This window comes from Dermacentor silvarum, unplaced genomic scaffold (assembly GCF_013339745.2).
Source record: "Dermacentor silvarum isolate Dsil-2018 unplaced genomic scaffold, BIME_Dsil_1.4 Seq1053, whole genome shotgun sequence".
Classification (NCBI taxonomy): Eukaryota; Metazoa; Arthropoda; class Arachnida; order Ixodida; family Ixodidae; genus Dermacentor; species Dermacentor silvarum.
This window is the reverse complement of record NW_023605504.1, coordinates 20,370-44,837: the sequence shown is the minus strand read 5'-3', so window position 1 is coordinate 44,837 and position 24,468 is coordinate 20,370. Positions and strand designations below refer to the sequence as shown.

Below are 24,468 nucleotides of genomic sequence, written 5' to 3'. Positions count from 1 at the left end.
ACTTCCACCGGAAGTCCCCGGAACGTATTTGCAGCAAGAACAGCTGTGAGCTGAGATCGGCAACAAATTGTGTTGTTCAATACAATGAGTGGCGCTTAAAAAGCCGTCACTAGTATTACTTTGGGACCAGCTTGAGGATGTATTTAACCATGAAGTGTTAGCGAAACCACCATTGTTTTCTTTAACTATCCCAACTACCCCAGCAATTTGGCCATTATGGACGCCTTTCTTACTGTTTTAATTTTTTAAATTATTACAGTTAGCACGAGTCAAGTCGTAGGCTCGGTTTCAGCGGTTAATGACATTTTTTGCGTAAGTGGCCAATTACTCATTGAGCGAAATGCAGCTCCAATAACATGAAACCTGCGAGGTGCGAAGCATCCAGTGATGCACCGCTAATTGGCTCATACTGCCTTAAGCAATGGCTCATAACCCTGTAACGCGGTCTCCCCGTTACGACGACAGATGATAAGTCAAATTCTACGCTGGAATGATAAACGGCAACGCATACAGCTGTGGATGACGACGACGGACGCGGGACGGTCGGCACGCGCGCGTGCCGTTGGCTTACCGTGACTACGACGAAGACAGGAGACGCCGACATCCCGAGCGCATAAGGTGCTTCGCACCTAAATTCAACGAACTTACTTTTAAGAAAAGTCTGGCCTCATATAAAGCCGCACAAACTTCTAGTAACATGCACTGCACTGCGCATCACGGCCGAGCTGGTTCTGGCTAACTACGTCACAGCGCCCTGCGCGGCCAGTGCGCCTCAAATAATAAGTTACAATAAAATTGGGGCCGATAGAAAGCGTTGGAAACATGTGCGAGTACGATTCATTGCCTTAAATTAACTGCTCCAGGATGGCGGAGCTGTTTTTCGCTAACTGCGTCATAAGTCTCGGTTCCGTGCCGTAAGCCTACCTACATACGTCGGAGACTGCGAAACAAAATTTCTCACCTTTCCGTAGTCCAATAGTGCAGTGGTGCCATGTCGAAGTGCGGAAGGAACGCGAGAGTACGGCGGGATCCCAAAAACGGGGTTACGCCCAAAAAAGACGGAACATGCGAACGCTCACACGAGCATCCGGCTTCGCTCAATTCGGTGGCCTGTCTGGCGCATGACGCATGCATCTGGCGCGTTATTGGCCTGTTTCTAGATAACAGCCAGCGAAGCTGTACTGTGGTCGGAATGATGTATTTCCAATTATAACTTTTAAGATGTCATGGTGTAATTGGTTATATGAACTATTAAAGAATGAGAAATATATATGGTGCGGTGGTTTTCATTTATATAGTGACCACAGGAACCATGGCCTTATAGTCGCTACGGTACATCGCCATAGGGTGCACGGCAAAGGTTGGTACGTTCTTCATAAACACGTCACCAATGCCGCGCGCGTTCGGTGCGAACGCGGGCGAAACGTCGCCGCAGTCGACAACAGTTGTGCGCGTTGTTTGTGTGACCGCACACAACCGCTGTCAATACGCTGGCTACGTGACGGAACGGCTTAACCCCGTTGTCGACACTGTTAGGGGAGAGGCGATCGAGATCCCGGAGACAGTCGGCGGCAGAGGCCGGCAGGGCTGCGCGCATGCCCCGCAGTGGGAGACCGTGCACGCACAGTATGAGAGCTTTTTTTTCTATTTCCGGACGTGACCATAGAAGAATTAGCCCTTAACAGCTTCTCTGCAGAATGTCGCAAATATACGCGACAGTTTTTAGTTGTAGTGGGCAAGAATAAAACAACGCAACGATATCTGTTACTTCATTTCACGATTTTGTTTTTTAAGGTGCTCGCGGCAGCTAGCAGACGGCATTAATATTAGCCTGACGTATTTCCTGTTGCCAGTTTTCGCCGAGTGTCCCCTCGTGTTAAATTTCTTTCTCTATGATAAAGCGCTCATGGTGTATACAACCAAAGGCGCGCTACTTGAATGAATGTTTTATTTCAGCTTCTTATACAGGGCATGTACAGCAACTGGGGTTGACGAGAAAAGCAGGATTCAAGACCGCTTGACAAGCCTCGCCAACCTTGCAACTCGGCAGTGGTGACAGTAATATAATGTGATGAGTAACTACAAGAAAAACAGAACAAGTAGCATAATATATGAATATGTTTGGCATGACCGACATAATACAATCTCAAAAGAACAAAAACAAAAGATAGCAAACAAGGAAACAGATTTTAATATACATAGACCTTTCTAATGCTATGAAATGGTGCAGAATGTATCCGCTGATGGAACTTATTGTTCAAGCTGTCCGGAAGTATGCATTTTAATATTTGGAATCCGTAGTTTGTCCAATATCCAGGCATCGTAAAAGAGTACTGTGTGCGCTTATCGTATGATGTATAACGCGGCAAACGTTTTACAATACGGTGCAAGAATGGATAATTTCGATCAGTAGTGTTCTTATACAGACATGCAAGCCTACACTGTAAAAAATTTTTATTGAAAAAAACTGAAATTTTCTGGCAGCTGGCCTGCCAGAAAATGTCTGTTTCGGTATGTTTTCTGTTTTTATTCTTTCTGTCAATTCACAGGTTCTTTCTGTTTGCAACTAACAGAGAATTTCTGTGAAATTGACAGAAAGTTTCTGTTACACTATGTTTTCTGTTTTTACTTTTTTCTGTCAATTCACAGGTTTTTTCTGTTTGCAACTAACAGAATTTCTGTGAAATTGACAGAAAGTTTCTGTTACACTATGTTTTCTGTTTTTACTTTTTTCTGTCAATTCACAGCTTTTTTCTATTTGCGACTAACAGAATTCCTGTGAAATTGACAGAGAGCTTCTGTTATGTCATGTTTTCTGTTTTTACCTTTTCTGTCATTTCACAGGTATTCTGCTTGCAACTTATAGAAAATGTCCTGTGAAATTCAGTTTCCTGTTTGTTTTTCTGTTATTTCACTGTTCTTTTTTCAGTCGGCAACTAACAGAACAATGCTGTGAAGCTCCATTTTCCGTCACGAAATATTCTATTCTTTCACAGCTTTTTTTTTTCATGACGACATTTTCTGCGAAGCTCTATTTTCTGTCATTTCAGAGACTTTATTTCTTTCACACCACCTTTAATGACTGACATAAAGGCATATACAAAACATTGCAACTGCTGCCACGTTTAAACACAATGAAATATTTCACTACTTTTATGTTACTAGAAATGGCAAGTTAGTATTCAACAACGTTGGTAAATGCAAGTGCAATAGTAAACAATGTCATTATGACTAGTTTTTGACTATGCTTTCCAGCATCATGTGATTAAAGTAAATGGTAGACTGGTGACCCAAGTAAAATGACAATAAAATTGCCCTCCCTGCACTGCCTATGTAGCACAGCTGCTAAATAAAGTATACAGCAAAAAGACACGCAATATGCAGTAATGGCAAGTATGCAGGAGAACATATGATCTATTTTAAAATGGTAATAAAATACAATGATTGCAACACAGAACATAGTAATACCTGTACAATGAAGAAAGCCAGTCATTAAAGTGTGATGGCAAGTATACACATAAGGAGAGTGTCTTGGACAAATTGCGCCTTGCTCGACACTAGTACAGGATGAAGCAGCTATTGAGATACAAGCAACAGAACATAAGGCATGCCCAAGGCTTTTTGCATTCTTACAGTATAACGAAAACATTGGACGTACTAAGTAGGGTGAACCAATCTTGCAAAATAAAATAATTATTAAAATAGTAGTTCAACACAATGAGTATACAACCGGTCACTAAACTGTAACGGCAAGTATATGCATTAGAGAAATAGTGCATATTGTCACATTGTGCCTTGCTTGAAACTAGTACTGCATGAAGCAGTGAGATACGAGCAACAAGTCATAAGGCATGAAACAGGTTGTTTGCATTATCACAGTGTAACCATAAAGCAACCAATTGGTTCACTCTACTTGGTACTTCTAATATTGCTACTACAATAAATATAAAAATCCAAATCCAACCGGTTACGAAACTGTAATGGCAATTATACGCATAAGGAAAATTATGAATATTGGCAGAATGTGTCTTGCTTGACGGCAATTGCTAAAACAAAGCGAAACAAGACAGGACTTTCAACTGTTTATTCCTTGGTGTAGCCCCATTTAAATACACACGTAGACCGCCAGCTTGAAACTGAAAAGAATCAGGGTGACTGACACACACCAGTACACCCCAGCTCTTTTCTTCATAGTGCCAGCGATGACACGCTCACACCTGTTACCTGCACATGCAAAATTCATTGGCTCGATAGTCTTCCTAACCCGCTCGTCTTTGCGACGGTTGATATGACTGTTCAAAGAAAGGCACACATGGCATTGAATGGCTCCGTCACCGATTGCGTGCCGCACTGATGCCAGTGCGGGCTGAGGTGGCCCTGGTTGCTCTAATTAACATTGTAACCATTGTAGCCTGCACTACCGTCAATGCAGCACTCAATCTAGGTGAAGGTGCCGTTCTAGGCCATGCGTGCCTTTGTTTGAACAGAGTCAGATTACCGACTGTCACAAGGACTAGCGGGTTAGGGAGCTTATCGAGGCAATGAATATTACATGTGCAGTTAACAGGTGTGTGAGCGTGGCATCGCTGGAACTATCAGAAAAGAACTCATGTTTTTAGATCGTTGGCAATCGGCAAAAGGCTGAGTTGTATCGGCTATGCTTTCAATTTGATGCTGGTGGTTCTTGTGCGTATTTATACATGACAACAGAAAGAAATAAACAGTTGAAAGTCAGCGCTCGTGTTGTGTGCTCTTTCTTGTCCCGGCTTGCTTCACTCTGTTTTAGCACTTACGCACCACCAACTCGCCTAACAAGCATCAATTCTGCATAACACTAGTACTGCATGAAGCAGTGAGATACAAGCAACAAGACACAAGGCATGAATAAAACAGCGTTCGCATTTTCGCAGTGTAACCATAAAATATTGGTTCATTCTACTTAGTATGTTCAACCTTACAACTAAGCAGTGAGATACAAGCAACAAGACACAAGGCATGAATAAAACAGCGTTCGCATTTTCGCAGTGTAACCATAAAATATTGGTTCATTCTACTTACTACGTTCAACCTTACAACTAAGCAGTGAGATACAAGCAACAAGACAAGGCATGAATAAAACAGCGTTCGCATTTTCGCAGTGTAACCATAAAATATTGGTTCATTCTACTTAGTACGTTCAACCTTACAACTAAGCAGTGAGATACAAGCAACAAGACACAAGGCATGAATAAAACAGCGTTCGCATTTTCGCAGTGTAACCATAAAATATTGGTTCATTCTACTTAGTACGTTCAACCTTACAACTACAATATAAAAATATATTTAATACAATGGAGAAAGTAGTATTACAATAAGTCCAACCAGTCACTAAACTGTAATGACAAGTTTATACATAAGGAAGGTGTCTTGGGCAAACTACGCCTTGCTTGACACTAGTATTGCATTAAGCACCGAGATACAAACAAAACATAAGGCATGTGACAAGCTGTTGTATTATCACAGTGTAACCATAAAATATTAATTCACTCTGCTTATACGTTCCAATCTTGAAACTATAATATACATATCAAAATAGTATTACAATAAAATGCATACAACCGGTCATGAAACTAATTCCAAAAATACAAATAAGGAAAATTGTGCCTTGCTTGACACTACTACTGCATGAAGCAGTCAGATAAAAGTAAGAAGGCATAAGGCATTAAACAGAGTATTTGCATTATCACAGTGCATGAAAAGAAATGACAATGGTGTATATATTGAAACACTTACAGAAGAGCCCGATGTAGTAGAAATATAGTCGGTCAGTTGCCCAACTGTGTGTAATGAAAAAGTTTTGAAGTTTCAGAACAGTTAAAAGTCGAAGTCTTGCAACGATGTGATGAGGGAAGCAACTTTTGGGGAGAGGCAGTGTTGTTTTTTCTTTGTGCGCTCTATCTTCGTTCCCCTGCCAGGATTGACACCTGCAATGGTCCTGAAGCAAGGATAGAATGTCGTTACACTTCGTACAGTGAAAATATCTGTATTTCCTTCGAAGAAATAACGAAGCTCACAAGACTGCTATCCTTCCATCCACCCCAAAGTTAGATTCCTTTAAAGCCCATATTTCAGGAATCTTTAGTGTTCAGTACAAAACTAGCAACTTTTAACCCAAAATGAATGTTTCCTAAATGATCACTTGAATCAGGTTTTAACGAGCCTAGTGTTTTATTACCTGGATGAAAACTTCACCGAACACCATCACTGGCTGCTAAAGGAAACTAAACAACTCCATGCAAATTGTAGTTCTCAGGAAAAATCCATTTGTGGCACTTTCCCAATTTGTTGTCGTTTGTGTGGCAGCAAAAGGACAGGCAAATTTAAATATTTGCCTGGCCGTTATGTCTAGCTTGTGATTCATACACCGAAAAGGACTCCATGACAAATATTTTGAAGTGACTTGAGGCGTAGCGGCCCCTGTTAACCACGGCGATAAACTTGAGGTGAAAATGCACTGCAGACTGCTTACAAAACAATTAAGCCAGTGATGACAACACACGTACTTTGTTTCCAGGTCTTTTCTAGCCTTTAAAAGCACCATTTTAGCCTGTGTGCAATTAGACCACAGTAATCTGCCAAAAAAAGGCCAACTTCAATTTGTCTTCAACGTCCCTTTCTAGAACTATCTGCCACCACACTAACAATATGTCGGTTTCTATGACTAAGTAGGCTGAATCATCAGCATACCCATTTTGGGCCACCCAAAAGTACAGCTCTGAGCAAAAAATTTATTTGCAGGTAATAAGTTTGCAGCTCATATTTAAGTGCTTCGTCCTACAAATTGCCATTAATCTGGATGGGTGACAGAAATGTGCAGTTTAGTGAAGCAGGAATTAACAGAACTGAGGAGAAAGGGGACCGCGGGCTCCATTTTTATTAGTCATATCGTAAGAAGCCAACAAAGACATCAAGGACAGCATAGGGGATATTACATGTACTTATTAAAAGAATTCAAGAAATGATAAATTATTGGAAATGAAAGTGAATGAAAAAACAACTGGCTGCAGGTGGGGCACGAGCTCACGTCTTCGCATTACGCATGCAATATTCTTACCAACTCAGCTACCACGGCTCGTTTTCCCATCCACTTTCTGGGCGATTTATTTTTATCTACTAGAACTAAACATGGGAGTGTTAGCCAGCGCTACACCTCACGACATTGACGGCGGATGTGGGACGTTTTTTTTTTTGTCGCAGTCGTCGCGTGTACGTGATCTTTTTGAGACTTCGAGTCCGGCAGCGTTGATGCCTTCAGGTAGCATGTGCGAGTTTATTAACCAGTTACCTTCACCCAAAAAGATCACGTACATGTGACACCTGCGACAAAAAAAGGATGTTCCACATCCACTGTCAAGGCCGTGAGGTGTGGGACTGGCTAACACTCCCAGGTTTAGTTCCAGTAGATAAACATAAGTGCCCCTAAAGTGGATGGGAAAAAGGCGCTGCGGTAGCTCAATTGGTAAGAGCATCGCACGCGTAATGCGAAGACATGGGCTGGTTCCCCACCTGCGGCCAGTTGTTTTTTCAACCACTTTCATTTGCATTAGTTTGCCATTTCTTTATTTCAATTATTAGGTATATGTGATTTCCCCTGTGCTGTCCTTGTTGGCTTCTTATTATATGACTAATGCTCTACTAATGACACACAAGTCTAAAATGACCTCCTGTGCTGCAGAGAAGGCTGGTATGTGAATTTGAGAACATCATCCGATCTCACACAACTGCTACTCATTTCTGCACCCAGCTTCCATTGTCCAAAAATACAAAGTGCCCACTGTCCTGAGTGAAAAACTTTTCTAATCACAACCTCAAGCAACAACCAAGCAGATGGCTCAGATGGAATCAAAATGCTGAAATTAGGAAGTAGCTTTAGTAACACATTTGGTTGAGTGTTGCGATCTTAATTTGGAAGCCATGCATTTTCAGTGTTATGCTATCTCCAAACACTACTAGTTTGGCCCACATTCAAACCTTTGTAATGCAAGTATTAACTATTTTCAGTATCTTGCCTTACGGTGAGCTTAAACTGTGCTTCAAGGAAGGCACTTTCACTATCATGCTTAGTGGCCGTCGAAGCAAGTCGGCATACCTCAGCGTGTCTGTGCAACATGCTGCACAGACACGCTGCAACTTCCAAATATACACTATACTGCAGATGCACTTCAAAAGAACCATCTGCGGCTTACAATGCACCCATCAAGAAAGCTTCACGTGAAATGCAGCTATAAACTATTCTGTACCTCTCATCACTAATCCTTTCACAATTGACTGGGAGCCAATTTATTGAGGCAGCATGAAGTGATGTGTGTGCTGCTACAGTAAAAGTGTTGGAATACACAATTACCTTCTATAGTGGGATACAACTCAAGACTGCAGGTGCAAATGCCACAAAGAGGAAGTTCTCAAGCCGAAGGCATCAACCGGCCATGATGTTGCAGCGCATTTGATTAATTTGTGGTTAATCCCTTCCCCTTGCTGGCTGGTGCGATGTATTAGCAAGTGTACGTGAATTAACCACACAGTCATGACAATCAGTCGATGCCATTGGTTTTTTTTTTTGGGGGGGGGGGGCATTTGCCGCCGCAATGTTCAATTGTATCTGACTATAGTGGCAATATGAAGAAGCACTCAAGCCTTCATAAACCAAAATACAAAAAAGCAAAACTTTGCATTAGTAGCAAACCTGTATCTGACAAGTGGGAGCAATGCCAGCCTTGGTGGTACCTCCACATCTATTGTTGCTTTATTTTTCTTATGGGGCTCAAACTTTTGGTGACATGTTAGTTGAAACTATTCTCAGACCTCACATAATAAAGACAAAATACCTTTGCTATAGCAGTCATTGGCAAGCTGCCGTTATGGCATTAGAAAAATAGTTACCATCATTAACATTCACACAAGTAATTATGTTTTCTTTTTCAAGGCTCAAAATCAGGAGTCCCATGGAAGCCAGTGTTGTCAGGAAGGTACATGGTGGAAAATAAAAGAGCTTCTACCAAAAAGCAACTCAACTAACAGTTCAGTTCTGAGAAAGCAGCCTTGCTCACAATGGGGGAAAATATAGTGGTATTGCTTTAAGTACAGTGCACAAAGGAACCCCAAGATCTTGCAGACTGGTGGCAGATTTCAACCTTTGTGATTCAGTGTATGGACTGTTTGCATACTTAACGGCTCGAGATGTAGCCATGATGCTGACATTTTTTGTAAGCACCCATGCCTGTGCCTCACTAGGACAGTGACCGGAAGAAACAAAATGTTGGACAGACTATCTAACAATCTGATGCGAGCAACATGTGTAAGCAGTGGTGATTTTGCCCAAATGCTTTTATGATAAAAGCTTCTCCAAATGACGTTCTTGCTTTTGCGATTTTGTAGCATTGAAATATCTAAACTTGCGTCGGAGCATTCCATAATTCCTTCCGCTGGTTTACCAGAACTTGCTGCAATAATGCATTCGCCTTTCATTGACAGGCTCCCGTAGGCTTGCTGCTCTTGTTTGTGCAAGATCATGATGGCACGCTTCCACCCGTGTAACGTGAAGTAATCACCTCCACTGATCACTCAATGAATGCCTTTTGCATGATGGTATGCTTCGTCCTCTCGCTGGTGTTTCTTCGCTACAGTGTCTGCTTCTCACTTGCGTTGCTTCTCTTATTCGCTGGGCATCTGACACTCAAGCCTATGCGCATCCAGCATGCAATGACAGGCTCCTGCATCTACTTCTCGGTGCTGGCGACGAACACATTGTTCCGCTAGCCGAGCTCACTTTGCTTACATCATCTAGTGCTGGTCCTTTGATCTGTCTAGCCTCACGCTTTCGTTGCCTCTGTTGCCTTTGCTGTCAGCACACCAAACACGCCTCTTGGTTCTTGCTGGCATCTAACATCTTTCCTCCCTGGAATCCTGGAGCTCGGCCTGGGAAGCGGGAGCTAACAGCCGGGAGCATGCTAAACAGGGATTGACAAAGCGTGCAGTTCTCGGGAACGGAGACACACTTTCGCAAACAAGCAAGGAAGGGCACATGCGGGAGAGAGACCTTGGCGTGGCTGCATCTCTCAATTGACGTCATCGCTGACACAAGCACCACCATACGTCAACTGCTGATGGACACAACCTGGCATTCCCTTTCACCCTCACGGAGCACGAGGCTTCACCCTGACGCCACATTCCCGTGGGAGGGACAGCAGCAGTGCATTCACAATAAAACATTTGCTAAGAGAATTGAAAGCCCCACGCCGATTGTTCACGTATTTCCTTCAATAATTTTTTAACATTCCCCAACTCGTCGGTATGCAGTTGGGAAACGAAATTTTGCATGTACACCTGCGAAATATTTTTTTGCTCGTCTTTCACAAGCACTAATAAGCTTGCAGGTTTGCACATGTGCAGTATGCACATCACACAGGTATCACTGATGCCTACATTGCATAGGTTTGTAGCCTACTTCTGGGTAAGCATCATCAGCCTGACTATGCCGACTGCAGGGCAAAGGCCCTCTCCCATATTCCTCAAATAACCCGATCCTGTGCTAGCTGCAGCCACGTCATCCCCGCAAACTTCTTAATCTCATCTACCCACTTAACTTTCTGCCGCCTCCTGCTGCACTTGCCTTCTCTTAGAATCCGGTCTGTTACCATTAATGCCTATCGGCTATCTTGCCTTCTCATTACATGGCATGCCCATGCAGATTTCATTATTTAATGCCCATTTTTCTTGATTTCAACTAAGATGTCATTAAGCCGCGTTTGTTCCCTGACTCGCTTTGCTCTCTTGTCCCTCAACGTTACACCTATCATTTTCCTTTCCATTGCTCACTGCATCGTCCTCAATGACAGTTGAACCCGTTTTTCAAGCCTCCAGGTTTCTGCGCCGTAGTTAAGTACCGGTAAGATGCAGCTGTTATATACTTTTTTCTTGAGGATACACTTCTGGGTAGCTGGTGTTGAGTGCAGTGCTCAACATGCGAGCTGGTGTTCCACTGAATGAGTGTCCACGAAAGCAGCACGCATACAAAAAAAAGGTGGCAGCCTCACAATACATCAATACATACGTCAAAGAATAAGAATAGGGCGGAAGACATTTGGCAGGCCCTCTGAAATCATAACAAGCAGCTCGTCAATATCCCTTAAGAGTAAAGTATATAACAGCTGTACCTTGAGTGTACTAACCCGTCGTGCAGAAACCTAACAAAAAGGATTGAAATATTGAGGACAGCCCAGCGAGCAATGAAAGGAAAATTATCGGTGTAACGTTAAGAGACAGGAAGAGAGCTGATTTGGTCAGGGAACCAACGCAAGTTAATGATATCCTAGCTGAAATCGAAACGAAGAAATGGGCATGGGTAGGGCATATAATACAAGACAAGATCACCGTTTGGTCTGTTAGGACAATGGAATGGAGTCCAAGAGAAAGGAAATGTAACAGGGGGGGCGTCATGAAAGCTAGGTAGGCAGATGAAATGAGGAAGTTTGCGGGGATGAGCTCGGTGCAGCCGCAACAGAACAGTTTATTGGAGGAATATAAGAGAGGCCTTTGCCCTGCAGCTGCATAGCTGGGCTGATGATGAGATGTCGAGTAAAAGAATCCATTTTTTACAATTAAAATGCAATCATTCAACTACCTCCCTGTGCCATGCAGTATGAGGTACATGAACAGCCGCTTCTGTATCTTAAATAAATAACCCGTGGATCCCTTCGCTAAATACCTGAACAAGCTGGAACAAGTAATGCAGTTTACTTTTGAAGGCGATGATAGCCGCCTGTCTTTCCTTGATGCGCTCATCTTCCGAGAATCTTCACGAATGACAATCAACATTTTCAGAAAACGCACACCAGCTGCTACATTTGTTTTGAAATCTCTACGCGCCATTTCACAAGTGTTCCATAGTTGCCTCACTCTTCCACTCAGTGAAAAGAATCTGTAGTAAACAAGACGAGGCTGATGACTTTGAACATATTTTAGGGAATGTTTTTCGCGTGCGGCTATCCTGGGCGCTTTACTTGCTGAATGGAATGTAGACACGCCCATCCAGCACTATGTCTGACTGCAAGCACCCAGAAGTAGGCTGCGATCTCACATGCTCCAGGCATCAGTCAAACGCCAGTGTCTATATTACGCTAATATGACACACCCGCTTTGCATGTGCCAACCCGCTAACTACATAACTACAGTGCAGGTGAAAGGCAAAAACGCTAAACAAAGACTAATTCTCAGATGTTGCATGCGAAATCCCATGTGCTGAATGTACATTTCGGTGAGTCAGAGAACTTCGAAAAAGACCGCAGAAACATCATTGAAAATAATGTGAACAATCAGCATGTCGCTTTGAATGCTTCACCATATCAGCCATATCACCATCACCATATCGCCACCATGCAATGGAAAAGAACACAGCAACATGGCTTTATCTTTCATTAATAATACTGGTGACAGCACACACGTTAAGTTGTAACAATGGAAATTTGTCACCACTCTATCAAAAGGGTGTGGGCTCTATCACAGATTGCACTTGATGTGCTGCCATTACAGTTCACCGTTTTTTTGTTTTGCTCGTGGCATCTTGTTTTTTTCTCATTCTTCAAGATTCCTCTATGATCACTCAAGTAAGAGCACAGGAAACTAACGTGAATATGTGCATAAGCATCACAAAAAAGCGTCATGTTCTGTTTGCCACGATTGATAATGCTACAAAACTGTTTTCAGAAGTACAATTGCATTTTAGTCTTGATTGCTGCATCATTTAGCTTCTGGCACTTTTTTTGCGACGGTGATATAACTATGTGCATATATTACTTCTGAGTTGACTGATTGTACTAAAAGGGTCAAGATATACATACACTGATCTTTTACGGCAGAAACACTTCACATTATGTTACTGATAAACAACAGAAAGATGTTTGCATGAAATAATGTTTATAAAAAAATGCCTCCTGAAACAAACACCAAAGACAGTCCATTGAATTATCAAAAAATAAAAGCCGGGATGTTCAAACCCTAGCTATAGCATACATGCCAGATAATGCCAGAACCACATCAGCTGCCAGACCTCCAGCAGAAACAAAGCATTATACCAATATGCCCTCAGTAACTGTAGTGGAAATGCGATCAAACCATCACAAATTTTATGCACACAACTCCTCACACTCATCAATAGCAAAAGAATGCTGGCAATTTCTGCGATGCACCATCCACGACGCATAAAATCAGCATGACAACACATTCCAATTTACCCATAAATATTAATGGTTACCTGACCACCAAATGATTACTGGCATTGAATGCACACACACACTTTCCAGCAAAATCACCCCTCTGGGTCCTGTGCTGCCTTGGCCAAATATCTATGACCTCTGTGAGCAGTGTCCATAATTTCACCGAAATAGCCACACACTCCTACACAATCTCAGAAGCAACAGTACCACCCACTCCAAGCCATCGATATTAGTAACTGAGCACCATGCAATGCCGATAGTACAGCCAAATCAGTCAAGAAGTGGTTGAACACAAACTCCAGAAAAAAAATTGTTTTCTCTGTGTTTCCTTTCTATGCATGTACATGAACTTCCTTTGAGCCCTATTTTACTAGCGGCAGAAACCAAGCAGCAGCAGCCTCCAAATTTCATTCCACAGCTGATTAGTTGTTTGGGTTCAGCAAACATTTTCCTGCTTCAAGATTGCTTTTGTACTTATCAGCAATATCATAAAAGGGTCCTATGATACATGAATATGTCTATATAACTTTATCATCACTGCACATGTGAGAAGTGTAACAACCAAAACAAGAAAGGTAATCACAGCTCAGTTAACAAGTGAACTCGGTACTTACCGCTGTGTGAACTCCAAGCAGAGGCTTGTGTCCTTAGGGTACGCAAGATTAAACGCAAAGTGTGCGAAAAACATGAGCCGGAATGCCTGGCATGGGTTTGTTGCGTGTATCACTGGCAGGGTGTCAATGCATATGGTGAAGTTCCTTGCAGTAATAAAACTGCCTCCTGCACAAAAGAAGTAGTAAATCAGGAATGCTCGCCCGGGTGTGGTACCACAGAAAATACCTTTTGCAATGATGAAAGGAGAACATGGCATGTCCCCAAGGTCTTCATCACTGGCGCATTCCTGGTGTAAAAGAAAATTAAAGGCATATAAGAATTAATGTCCACCAGAGCAGCACCATGGGAAAGCTGAAAGTATACACAGGTTACAAATAAGCATGTGACCAAGCATAAGTACAAATAAGGCATTTCAGTGCTTGCTCAAGCTCGTGATGTTTTCCCCAAGAGTCTATAGTGAATTAAATGCTTTGGCTTATATGTAAATAGGTGTCAACGACATGTTAAAGCCCTGAAAACCAGCATAGGCATGTACACATGTTGGCTTAATTATTTACAATACTGGGACTAATACAAGGTGTACGAACTATCATGCACCAAGATTTTAAAATATGCACATGCCGCGTAGCTGGACAGAACCAAGGTAATGTTGTTTGCCGTCCCCCCACTTGAAGATACTCAAGTTTTCTATTCCGCCTAATTACATATTTAGTCTAAATAATTATTCAACTTTACAAATATTAGATGAAAAGTGTCATCAAGAAAATTGTTGAGCAACACGAAAAACTACAGCTTACTGTTGCTGAATATGTCCTACATAAGTTTTTTTCCAGCATGAAAGAAGCCTGAAAATACACGCAAAGTGCCTTGAGCAGCCAGTCGTGCGGCAATTTCACAATCGGAAAAATTTTTACGTAGCACGTATTGAGCAACAGAAGGCTATATCGAAAGTTTTTCATGTTGCTCTACAATTTTCTTATTGACACTTTTCATTTAAATATATTTCAGAAGTTGATGAAATAATACTAATTATGTAATTAGGCGGAACAAGAAATAATTTAAGTACCTCAAAAAGACGGCAAACATTACCTCGGTTCTGTCCAGCTACGTGGCATTTGAATATTCTTAAATTTTTGTGCATGATGGATGGGCCACCATGTATATATTATATATATACCAGGCATTTCAGCGAACATTAAAAATGTTTAAAGGTTGCCTGTGGCAGATGGCACAGTTCTAGTTCTTGAGCTGGTCCACTCGAAGAGGGGGACATCACTAGCACAAAAAATTGAAATGCATAATCGACTAATTAACAAACATTCACTAATTATGTTTATAACTGATTACCTTTGGCCCATACTGCAATTTACAAATTGTAGCTGTGGCATTCGCAAGGCGGATCCACTTGGAACGAATTCTCAGGATGACACCAGTTTCGAGATATTCATTCCCGAACTTTGCAGAGAAATACATTGGCATTCCAGTTAATTTTGTGCTTCAATGCATGAAACAAGGGCTTGTTAAGAAAGTAACTGGAATGCCAATGCATTTCTCTGCACAACGGTTCTCGCAGCGGTTGTGGCAGTACAAGACAAACTCAGAAACAAGGGATGTGGAAATGGTAAAAGTACAGAAAAAGAATGAATGTGAAGAGCAATAAAAAAGGGAAAGAAGCGTTAAGCGCGGCTATCGCTGCAGCCAAGGGCTACATCCACAGTAAGACACCACCGGTTCTGAGCAGGCCGCCCGTATCAGGACGCACGTTACATTATAGTCAAATACAGCTCAAGAACGAAGTGGCAAATGCCCCTCAAAAGAGGCCCTCCGTCCAGTAATGTCAAGAGACTCATGGCGTTGCAGCTGATCTGGTTAACCAGCAGTTAATCGCTTTGTACTTGCCAGTCCCCTGGAATGTAATGCTAACAGGTCAAAGAGAAATAACCACGTCATGAAAATCTGTCATGATTGACTGGCTCCTGAGGGGCATTTACTGCTTCATTCGTAAATTGCACCCGGCTTTACACAATGCTGCATTCTCTAATCGTATTTGACAATGTTAGCTTCAAATAGTAATAGTAATTTAGACAATAAATAATACTACAATATGGTATCCTATGTAGGGTTATATGTACAAAACTGACGCAAGAGCTGTGAGATGCCATGGCGGACAGGCACTGATTTGATCTAAGATTGCAATGCTTACCTCGACTACCTTACAGAAGAGCTCGCAGTCTTCATCGAAGATGGCGAGCAGGAGGAGGGGAGTGGCTTCGTACTCTACAGCCATTGTCTTTAGTTCAATTCTGGCCTTTTCGATTTGCTCTAGGCATGTCCTCACGTTCGCCTTTTTTATTAAGCTGTGAGCATACCTAAAAACCTGTCGCCCAACAGTCTTGATTTGATCGTCAAATGTTTGAGAGGCACTGAACCCCAGCAGTACATTGATATGTGAACACATGTGCATTTCTTCAAAGAGGAAAGGCCAGTTTTCCTTCACGTACAGCACGCTTCTGCTGGCATTGATCAACTGCCTCTGTGACGAATATGTTTCAGCCATTAGTTGTGTGACTCGAGAACTGTTTGGGGAAGCTAGCCTAAATTGGGCTTGCAACTCTTCTCTTTTCTTCTCTTGAGTTTCAGCTGTTTCCATGGACGGAAGATCAGGCTGCCAGGCTACACAGCCATAAGAATCTTTTTGGAGTTGTGGCTTTTTTGTGGTGAACTCTTCTTCATCTTCTGAAACACACCGCTTCAAACACTCAGAACTGCGCCTTCTCTTGTTATTAATGCAATTCTCCAGCTTCCATAGAAGCGTTTCTAATCCTGTAGCAATGACGGTGCCGTTGAGGGTGTCCTCAAAAGTTCTTGGAAACTTGCTGACGATTTCACTCGCAATGGCTCGCAGCACTTTGCGCCCAGGCTTCTGATGGCAGGCAAGCACCCTGTCACTTAGTGTCCTAACCATTTCATTCAGATCACTTTTCAGTGGACGCCTGCCCTCTTGACATGCTTTTACGAGTTCGGGTGGAAATGCGTCCCATGGAATATCAAAAGCCTGGCCCAACAGGCTCACAGAAGCTTCACTTCCTTTTGGTATGGACACTTGCACGGCTGGTGAGGCAGCTGTCTGGAACTTTTCGAGCAGGATGCGTCTACTGACCACATTCAGGAACATTAGGTCGGCTTCCACTACATACTTGAGGTGCTCAAGCGACTGAACACCACAGTCCAGCAGTTTCTGTACAGTAAGTTGCATCACTTCATTGTCCAAGTGTGGCAGCCAGCTGGAAATATGCTTTTCCAAGTCCATTCTTCCTGTCAAAAGCATGAAATCAAGCAAAATCTAATATAGCATGCTTCAACACAACAACAGGGTACTTGTTGCGGGCAAGTTTGTACTGCACCAACGGAGTCCAATCAAGGAGGCTTTCAAGCTTCATGCATTTGAAAGGACCATCACTACTGATGATGTTGTAGAAGTGCATAGCAGACTCATATCTTGTGTGGACAGTTCTTAATAAGAAAAAGTAGTTGTCATTAGTGGCAAGAATAAGCCTAATCTCACCAAAAACAGGCACACCGTCCACCCGCCTCATAACGACAAGCATGTCTTGCTTGTAAAAAAGACCGTGGATAGTAGCTTGACAAGCCGAGATTATATTATCTTCGTCAAGGATCACCTCGCGTACTTCTTTTTGTATTTCTGGTGTGCAAAGCTCAATAGAGAATGAGGAACTATTGACTAATAAGCCATGAATACCGTTTCCCGTGTTTTTATATGCCTGATAAAGCTGATGGCGCTCAGCAAGTGTGTGCGTCAAGTTCTTGAAATTCTGGCAATTTCTTGCACACTTACGGAAATAGCTGTGCTTGCTTTCACACCTCATTGTCCACATTTTTATCAGCGGGCCAAACTGCGTAATCAGAAAAGGGTAATGAAGCAGGTAATGATGCTTAGGTTTCATGGCAACGTCAGGGAAGAGATTTGCTCTGCCTGTCATGTAGTCCTCTATAATGTCTTGCAGCCTCATAACCATGGGGAGTGTTAGCGTATGTGCAGTAACAAGCTGGACAATTTCAGACAGCAAAAGAACCTGTTGCCAGATTTCATTTTCAGTGGACTGAATTGAACCAAGCAGGAACAATGGAAGAAAGCGCAACATGTTCCAATTTTGCACAGCATGTCCTCCTAGTGTTTTTTTGAGGTGAACTTCACACGGTCTGTCAGCCAAATCACCATGTTTAAAATGAAAACAAGTTATGCGCTGATTAAGGTCTTGTAAAGAAATCCACTTGAGAACCGTTACAAAATGTTTCATGTACAAAGAAAGGTCAAATGAAACAATACCCTCAAATAAATCATGTGCCAAACAAGGAGGGAGACCTGGTGCACATACATGGAAATACTTCAGCTCATTGAATAAGGAATTGAACTTCACTCCTTTTTCTATACTTGAACCATTGGCTTGCAGGGCTAATAAAGCACTATTATAATTGGCCGGTGTTCTGATTTGTGAAACACCTGACAGTGCATTTGGAGAAAAAAGGTCAGCTCTTTCAGACATGCAAAACCTACAGATGTGACTTGCAGAGCTAAAGTTTTCTACAAAGCCTCCAATTCCATGGCTTCCAAGGTTGTCTCCAAGGATGGCAGTCACAGTGCCAAACAAGCGCATTCCGCTTGAAGTTACAAATTGGCCAGCTTCCAACTTCTTCAAATCATCGAGCAAAGGCTTAAACACTTTGGCCTGCCCAAAATGTGCAAAATCATTTTCATTGCAGAGCAAGCACAGCTTGAGAGAATGAGGTGCACATCTGAACCATGGATAGAGATTACCAAGGATTAAATAAACAGCAAGAAGTTTGTGTTTCTTCTTTGCGGAACCAATTGGATTCACGACCTCAAATGCATCTTGAAATAGTATAAGCTTCAGTGCTTCAGGATGCTCCTTGAAAAGTGGAATAGACTTGAACACGTTTCCATCAGTGAAATCTTTCAGGACACCAGGGGTCTCAGGCAGCATCCTATCGCACTGTGATATCACATCTTCATTCTCCAGCATGGCTTCAAGTGTACTTAGAATTGGAACGTAATGAAAGGTAGCATTCCTGTTCTTCTTGTTTTTTCCCAATAATATTTCGACAGGCGATACATACAGAAACTCTTTCTTGAAGAAAGAGGAACGGCTATGTTCTGTCCTGAACACACCATCTGGTGCTCGATGCAGTGCCAAAACATAGTCACTTTCAAATGTTTCATCTATCAGCTTACCTATGTCATCACTGCCAACACCTTTTTCCCTGAGCTTTTCTTTGAGACAGGAAACCATTGCTGAAGCATTTGCATTCTGTATGTCATATATAGCCTCACAAATAACTTGAACTGTAGATGAAGGCACATGGCGCTCAGATAAGAGTCGCAGGTACAGATGGGCAAAAGCAGTGCTAACGTGGTTCTTACAGGTTTCTTGCATGCTACCTTGATGCGGTGCCAGTGTATTACGTAGCTCTTCCTCTTCAGATACATTGCTCTCAGTTTGTTCAGCGTCATGTGGAGGGGTAACAATTGCTGGAACAGGCATAGCCTCTTGAACTTCCACATCTGGTACTGTGCAAAGGTACTTCCCGTGGTAACGTGAAAGATGGGAAGAAAAGGATGCCTTCTTATTGTATGCTTTCGTACATAATGGGCACGTGACGTTTGTTCCTTGAACAATGTGAAGTTTCAGGTGTGCAATTAGAGCTTTATAATCTTTACAGACTTGTATGCAGCTGTCCACAGTGCAGACTAAGTCGCAAGGCTGCACCCTGACGGCAACACAGCTTTCTTGTTCAGCATGTCTAACTCGTCTGTGTTCACGACTGAAGTGACTGTAGAGTGAGCCAACTTTGCAAAATTTTTTGTAGCAGTCTTGAAAGGGGCATTTGACACAAAAATTGTTCACATTTTTGTGCAAAGGCACATGCCTAAGAAATGCGGAAAGTGCAGAGCTGACACAGCCACATATACTGCAGGGGTACATCTGAAATTAACACAACAGCAATGAACAGTATTACTCAAACGAAACATTATTGGCGAGTGACCACACTGCATGAGGTGCAATTTAAAAGTAATAATCCTTACGGTACACACTGCACTGATCTCACATTCGTTTCCCACTTTGGAACATGTTTTTAAATATTGGGTAGCAAAAATGCAACAGCAGTATCATACAAGTGGGTTTAATGCAGGCTCTTAAAATCCATCATTATAGTGATACCACCATGTTAAAATTCCTTTCCAATGAATCATGACCAGTTGGAATTTCCGAGACACAAGTGAAGCAGATTTTTGATCAGCATTGTATTTTTAGAAATTCTGATCAGCCTTCTTTTTTAGACTTAATTTTAATTTATTTAGATGTTAAAAAAATTATGGGGTTTTACGTGCCAAAACCAGTTCTGATTATGAGGCACGCCGTAGTGGGGGACTCCGGAAATTTGGACCGCCTGGGGTTCTTTAACGTGCACCTAAATCTAAGTACACGGGTGTTTTCGCATTTCGCCCCCATCGAAATGCGGCCGCCGTGGCCGGGATTCAATCCCGCGACCTCGTGCTCAGTTTATTTAGATGTTGCTCCCCCAAATGACATCTTATGAATTACCACCTTCTTATGTATTAGAAAAACCTACCTCACAAACTATAAGCACTGGATTCAAAGCATGGGTGGTCGAAATTCCTCAGTATGGCCACAGTGTGTTTCTCAGCGCACACAGGCCACAGCGTATCCTACTGCTGCTTTGTTCAACGGGCGTCCAAGAATGCCTTTCCAAGCTAAATTTGCTGTCTTGTACGTTTAATTTCAAAATAATTTTGCAGTGACATATTTGAAGGCAAGATTTTCTTTTGAAATGCTTCAGTGAGGGTTTATACTGATATACCAAAAACTAGTTGGGAAGTGAAATCACTGACAGCTGAATGAACCAAGACAAATTGTGGGAGAGATAGCCCTACTGATGGAACTTCCAAAAACTTCATTAATATATGCCCTGCGAACGTCCCTATATACTCGCAGTAAACGTGAATATGACAGTTTTATACCCGTGCTACAGGGATATGTTCAAATGGCATTCTGCCTTTACAGGCTCCCGTAGTGTTTCACGAGGACTTCTAAACGCATTCAAAAGCTTCAACATTCCCTTGCTTTATTGCAATGGTGCTGCTGCCGTCGAGTTGCGCTTTTGTTCGCTCGTTTTCAGCGTGTACGAACGCGGTCGTCAGCGGTCAGTACGCGGTCGCAAACCGTCGCTGACACACCCATCAGTACTAGACCGACAATGACACCAGCATGACCAAAGACGTATGTCATCGTAGTGCGACAGGTTTGTCGGGCTAACAAAGCGACAAATCCGGTCACAAGAGGGTCGCCTGACCTATCATCAACAGATCGGCGGCTCAACGAAACCCACGACAATGGCTCAGATGGCTGTGCTTGTTTGATACATTACCCGTATCATAAATAAGTGGAACGAGCAGCTACATTTCATATGTATATACTTCGTAAGTCACCAACAATAAACGCTTGCCAAATGCTTTAATTTTAATCGACGACGGCCCACTTCCGCTAGTTACGAGTACGCAGTGTTCGCCAGCGCGACTCCTATGCGATGTCAACAACTTGGCTATCAAGTGTTCCTAAGGCGAGCGATCGCATCGGCGCTTCCTAATAGTTATGGGCGACGCGATGGCTTATGTCGGTGCAGACGGTGCTCGCGTTTCAAAGCAACGTCAAAATCTCGAATGTCGACTGAGTATCATTGAAAAATGTCGTATGGCAGCGCAAATTCGGCAGTCGAGTGGAATGGCATTCGGTTGAACGGCATTTGAAACGGCCGCGTAGCAAGGGTATGATTAATTCCTTTTCTCAAGCGAACGGAATAAACGGGCAGTGCCTTCCACTCTTCGGAATGCGTTGACCCGTGCAACGCTATTTCGATCAAAAATTAAAACGCGCAATGTTAAATCTCGCGAACTCAACATAGTCAAGGATTTTACTAGTGTCTGCATGAATAAAAAAATAAAGATATACAACATATCCTTGCGACCTTTACTTGCACGAGAAACGAGTTTCCAGACCCCGCGCTTTTTAACGTACGTACTTCACAGCGAGTTCCGCAACCCTAAAAACTTCCCGCGTTTTCTCACTCGGATATTGTAGTGCGGATACCTGCTAGCAAAGCGAAATTTCTGCATCTTTCATTTTCCCGTAAGCTACAGTGTTCTACCGGGTTGCTCACTTGCATCCTCTCTCTTCTGCGCGCTGTGTACCCTTTATCAGACAATAAAGCAGCAGTGACGAATCGGTGGTGAAGCGACTGTCGTGCGCACGCTATTCTAGCATTCGCGCAGAACGCAAATATAGGCGTGCCTTTGGTTCTTCGCAAACGCATTACGACATTCCAAACAAGTTGGGGAGACCCCTAGTCTTAACGACTCTAGTGCTAACTAATGCAATCCGTCCACTCAAGATTTTGCAAGGTCCCTCAGCGATTCATTTTTGCTCTCTTTCATTAGCAGTACAAGCCCGCAACAAGACTTCCAAAAGATAGCATAAAGTGTATCATTCATGCCGGTAAGAATGTGCACTACTCACCTTGTGTGCGAACAGTCTGTCCGGTGAAAATCCCCGACGCAGCACGCTGGTACCGCCGCTGTTCACGTTCTTGGCGCCAATGCGTGAATGCAGGACCGCAGAAAAAGTACAGACCGCGGAATCTATAATGCTTTTAATACTGAGGAAAAATATTAGGCGCAATAACTTTTGGCGCTTAAAATATTCGAAGTGCTTAATAAAAGCTGACAAGTGATTTTCAATTTACTTTTTGTTGAGCGGAGGTGCCCACGTGACCAACCGTTCGGTGATTTGGCGGGGTAGCGGCTCCAGAAACAGAAAATTACTGTTTTTTTCGTGAACGTGTTTCTGTTAAGGGCGTAAAACAGATATTTTCTGTACGACAACAGAAAATTTCATGTAAAAATACCTGTTAATTGACACACATTTCTACAGTGTGCGAAGCGTGCGCTATAAGGACCCTGTGTTGCGCGCACGTTCTGGAAAGGCCAACACTGTCGCGCTCTATTCGCGCAGCTAATCACAGACCGCTAAGCTGACTCTGTGGAACACGAGCGATTTGGCACTTGCGTTGCGGGCTTGTAATTCCATACGCGCAAGCGGCGAAACAAGCGAGCACACGGCGAGAACGAGCCGGGAGCGCGTTTGTACCCTTGTGCTAGCAGACAAACCGGACAGTCGCAGGTTCTTGTCGACCAATGGACATCGTTTCCACCGTTGACATCACCATTTTCCCCCTGCTGACGTCGTGACGACCGCTGGGGTTCCACGGCATTGTATTTTTTTTTTCTTTTTTTTTTCTTTTTTTTTTTTTTTTTTTTTTTGTGGCGCGCCCGCGGCGCGTAGCGCTGCAGCGTTTGGCATCGTTGATCGTGATTGCATTCTGAACTCGATGCGCGTGTTTACTTGAAATGTTCAAAAAAATATCTGAGGTGGTTTAGGGGCCCTTTAACACGCTATAGCACAAAGCATAGAAACCGTCGGTTCGTTGTCGGGGTCACACGAGAGTATATATGTTTAAAAGTAGTAGTGCACTCACCTGTACTTATTTGCGAGATTTTCAATCTTGCTTTTTATTTCTTTCGGCGTTTTCTCAATACCGGCTGCTCGCAACTTCTCAACAATAGCATCATACACGTTTGCATTACGCTTTGCGCGCCGCAAGTCGCCGATATGGTCTTCCCAAATCCTTATCAGAGTAAACATCTCCGCTTCTGTCCAACGGGCCCTTTCTTTTCCTTTGGCTAAATAAAGTTGTTTCTCTCTCTCTTTTCCTTTGGACGCTTCAGGCTGTGTTGAAGTCTGTTTCTGCGCCGGCTGCACTTCAGGCTGACTGCTCGCTAGTTGCTTCTACCACCTTCAGGCTTCAACTCAGCACAGAGCCCGGAAACGCTCTCGACAATATTGCTGGTAACGAGAATACTCAAACTTTTCCGAATAAGTTGAATCGTTTGGCAAAAAATTGAGCAATACACTTGAAATAAAACATATTAATAACTGCAACGAGTTATTTATCTTTAATATAAAATCTCATCGCCACCACTCTTTGCCGAGAGTACTCATTCGCGACAGGGATCCATTGGAATGAGTTCAGCTAGCGAACTCATTCGTTTACACAAGTCATTTTCGTTCAATGACATTATATGTTCCCGTGTGGCAGCCAACTAACCACATTAAATGTAAATGTCATTAGACAATATATTACGGGCAAATGGTGAACGACTGCTGTGAATCTTGAAGTGCGAACGCTATTAGAGGTTCAGCCTTTAGATAGCGTTATTGCATATGTGCTGCGAACGTACGCAACTTCTACATTTGGCACTGTCTATACTTCGTCAACACTCTGTCCACGTGAACCAAAACAAAGCACGTGGTTCAGAACGTGAACCACGTGCTTTGCAAGCCTGCTCGCAGATGGCTATCATGTCAACGCCAAGCTTTACATGGTACTGGGTAGCGCAGTTCTGTAGAAGGTCTGCATCGAGGCCCAA

The 24,468-nt window shown here is 42.9% G+C and overlaps 1 protein-coding gene across 1 annotated transcript; it reads right to left on the bottom strand.

The window, feature by feature from the left end:
• Positions 1 to 2,968: 2,968 nt before the first annotated feature.
• Positions 2,969 to 22,559, bottom strand: LOC119434418 (uncharacterized). Its single transcript, XM_049659478.1, has 5 exons — positions 22,499 to 22,559; positions 16,069 to 17,180; positions 14,091 to 14,151; positions 13,865 to 14,030; positions 2,969 to 5,974 (listed from the first exon to the last, which is right to left on the bottom strand). Exons 2-5 carry the CDS (start codon positions 17,173 to 17,175, stop codon positions 5,854 to 5,856), a joined length of 1,455 nt encoding a protein of 484 aa, XP_049515435.1. The 5' UTR covers positions 17,176 to 17,180; positions 22,499 to 22,559; the 3' UTR covers positions 2,969 to 5,853.
• Between the last annotated feature and the right edge of the window lie 1,909 nt (positions 22,560 to 24,468).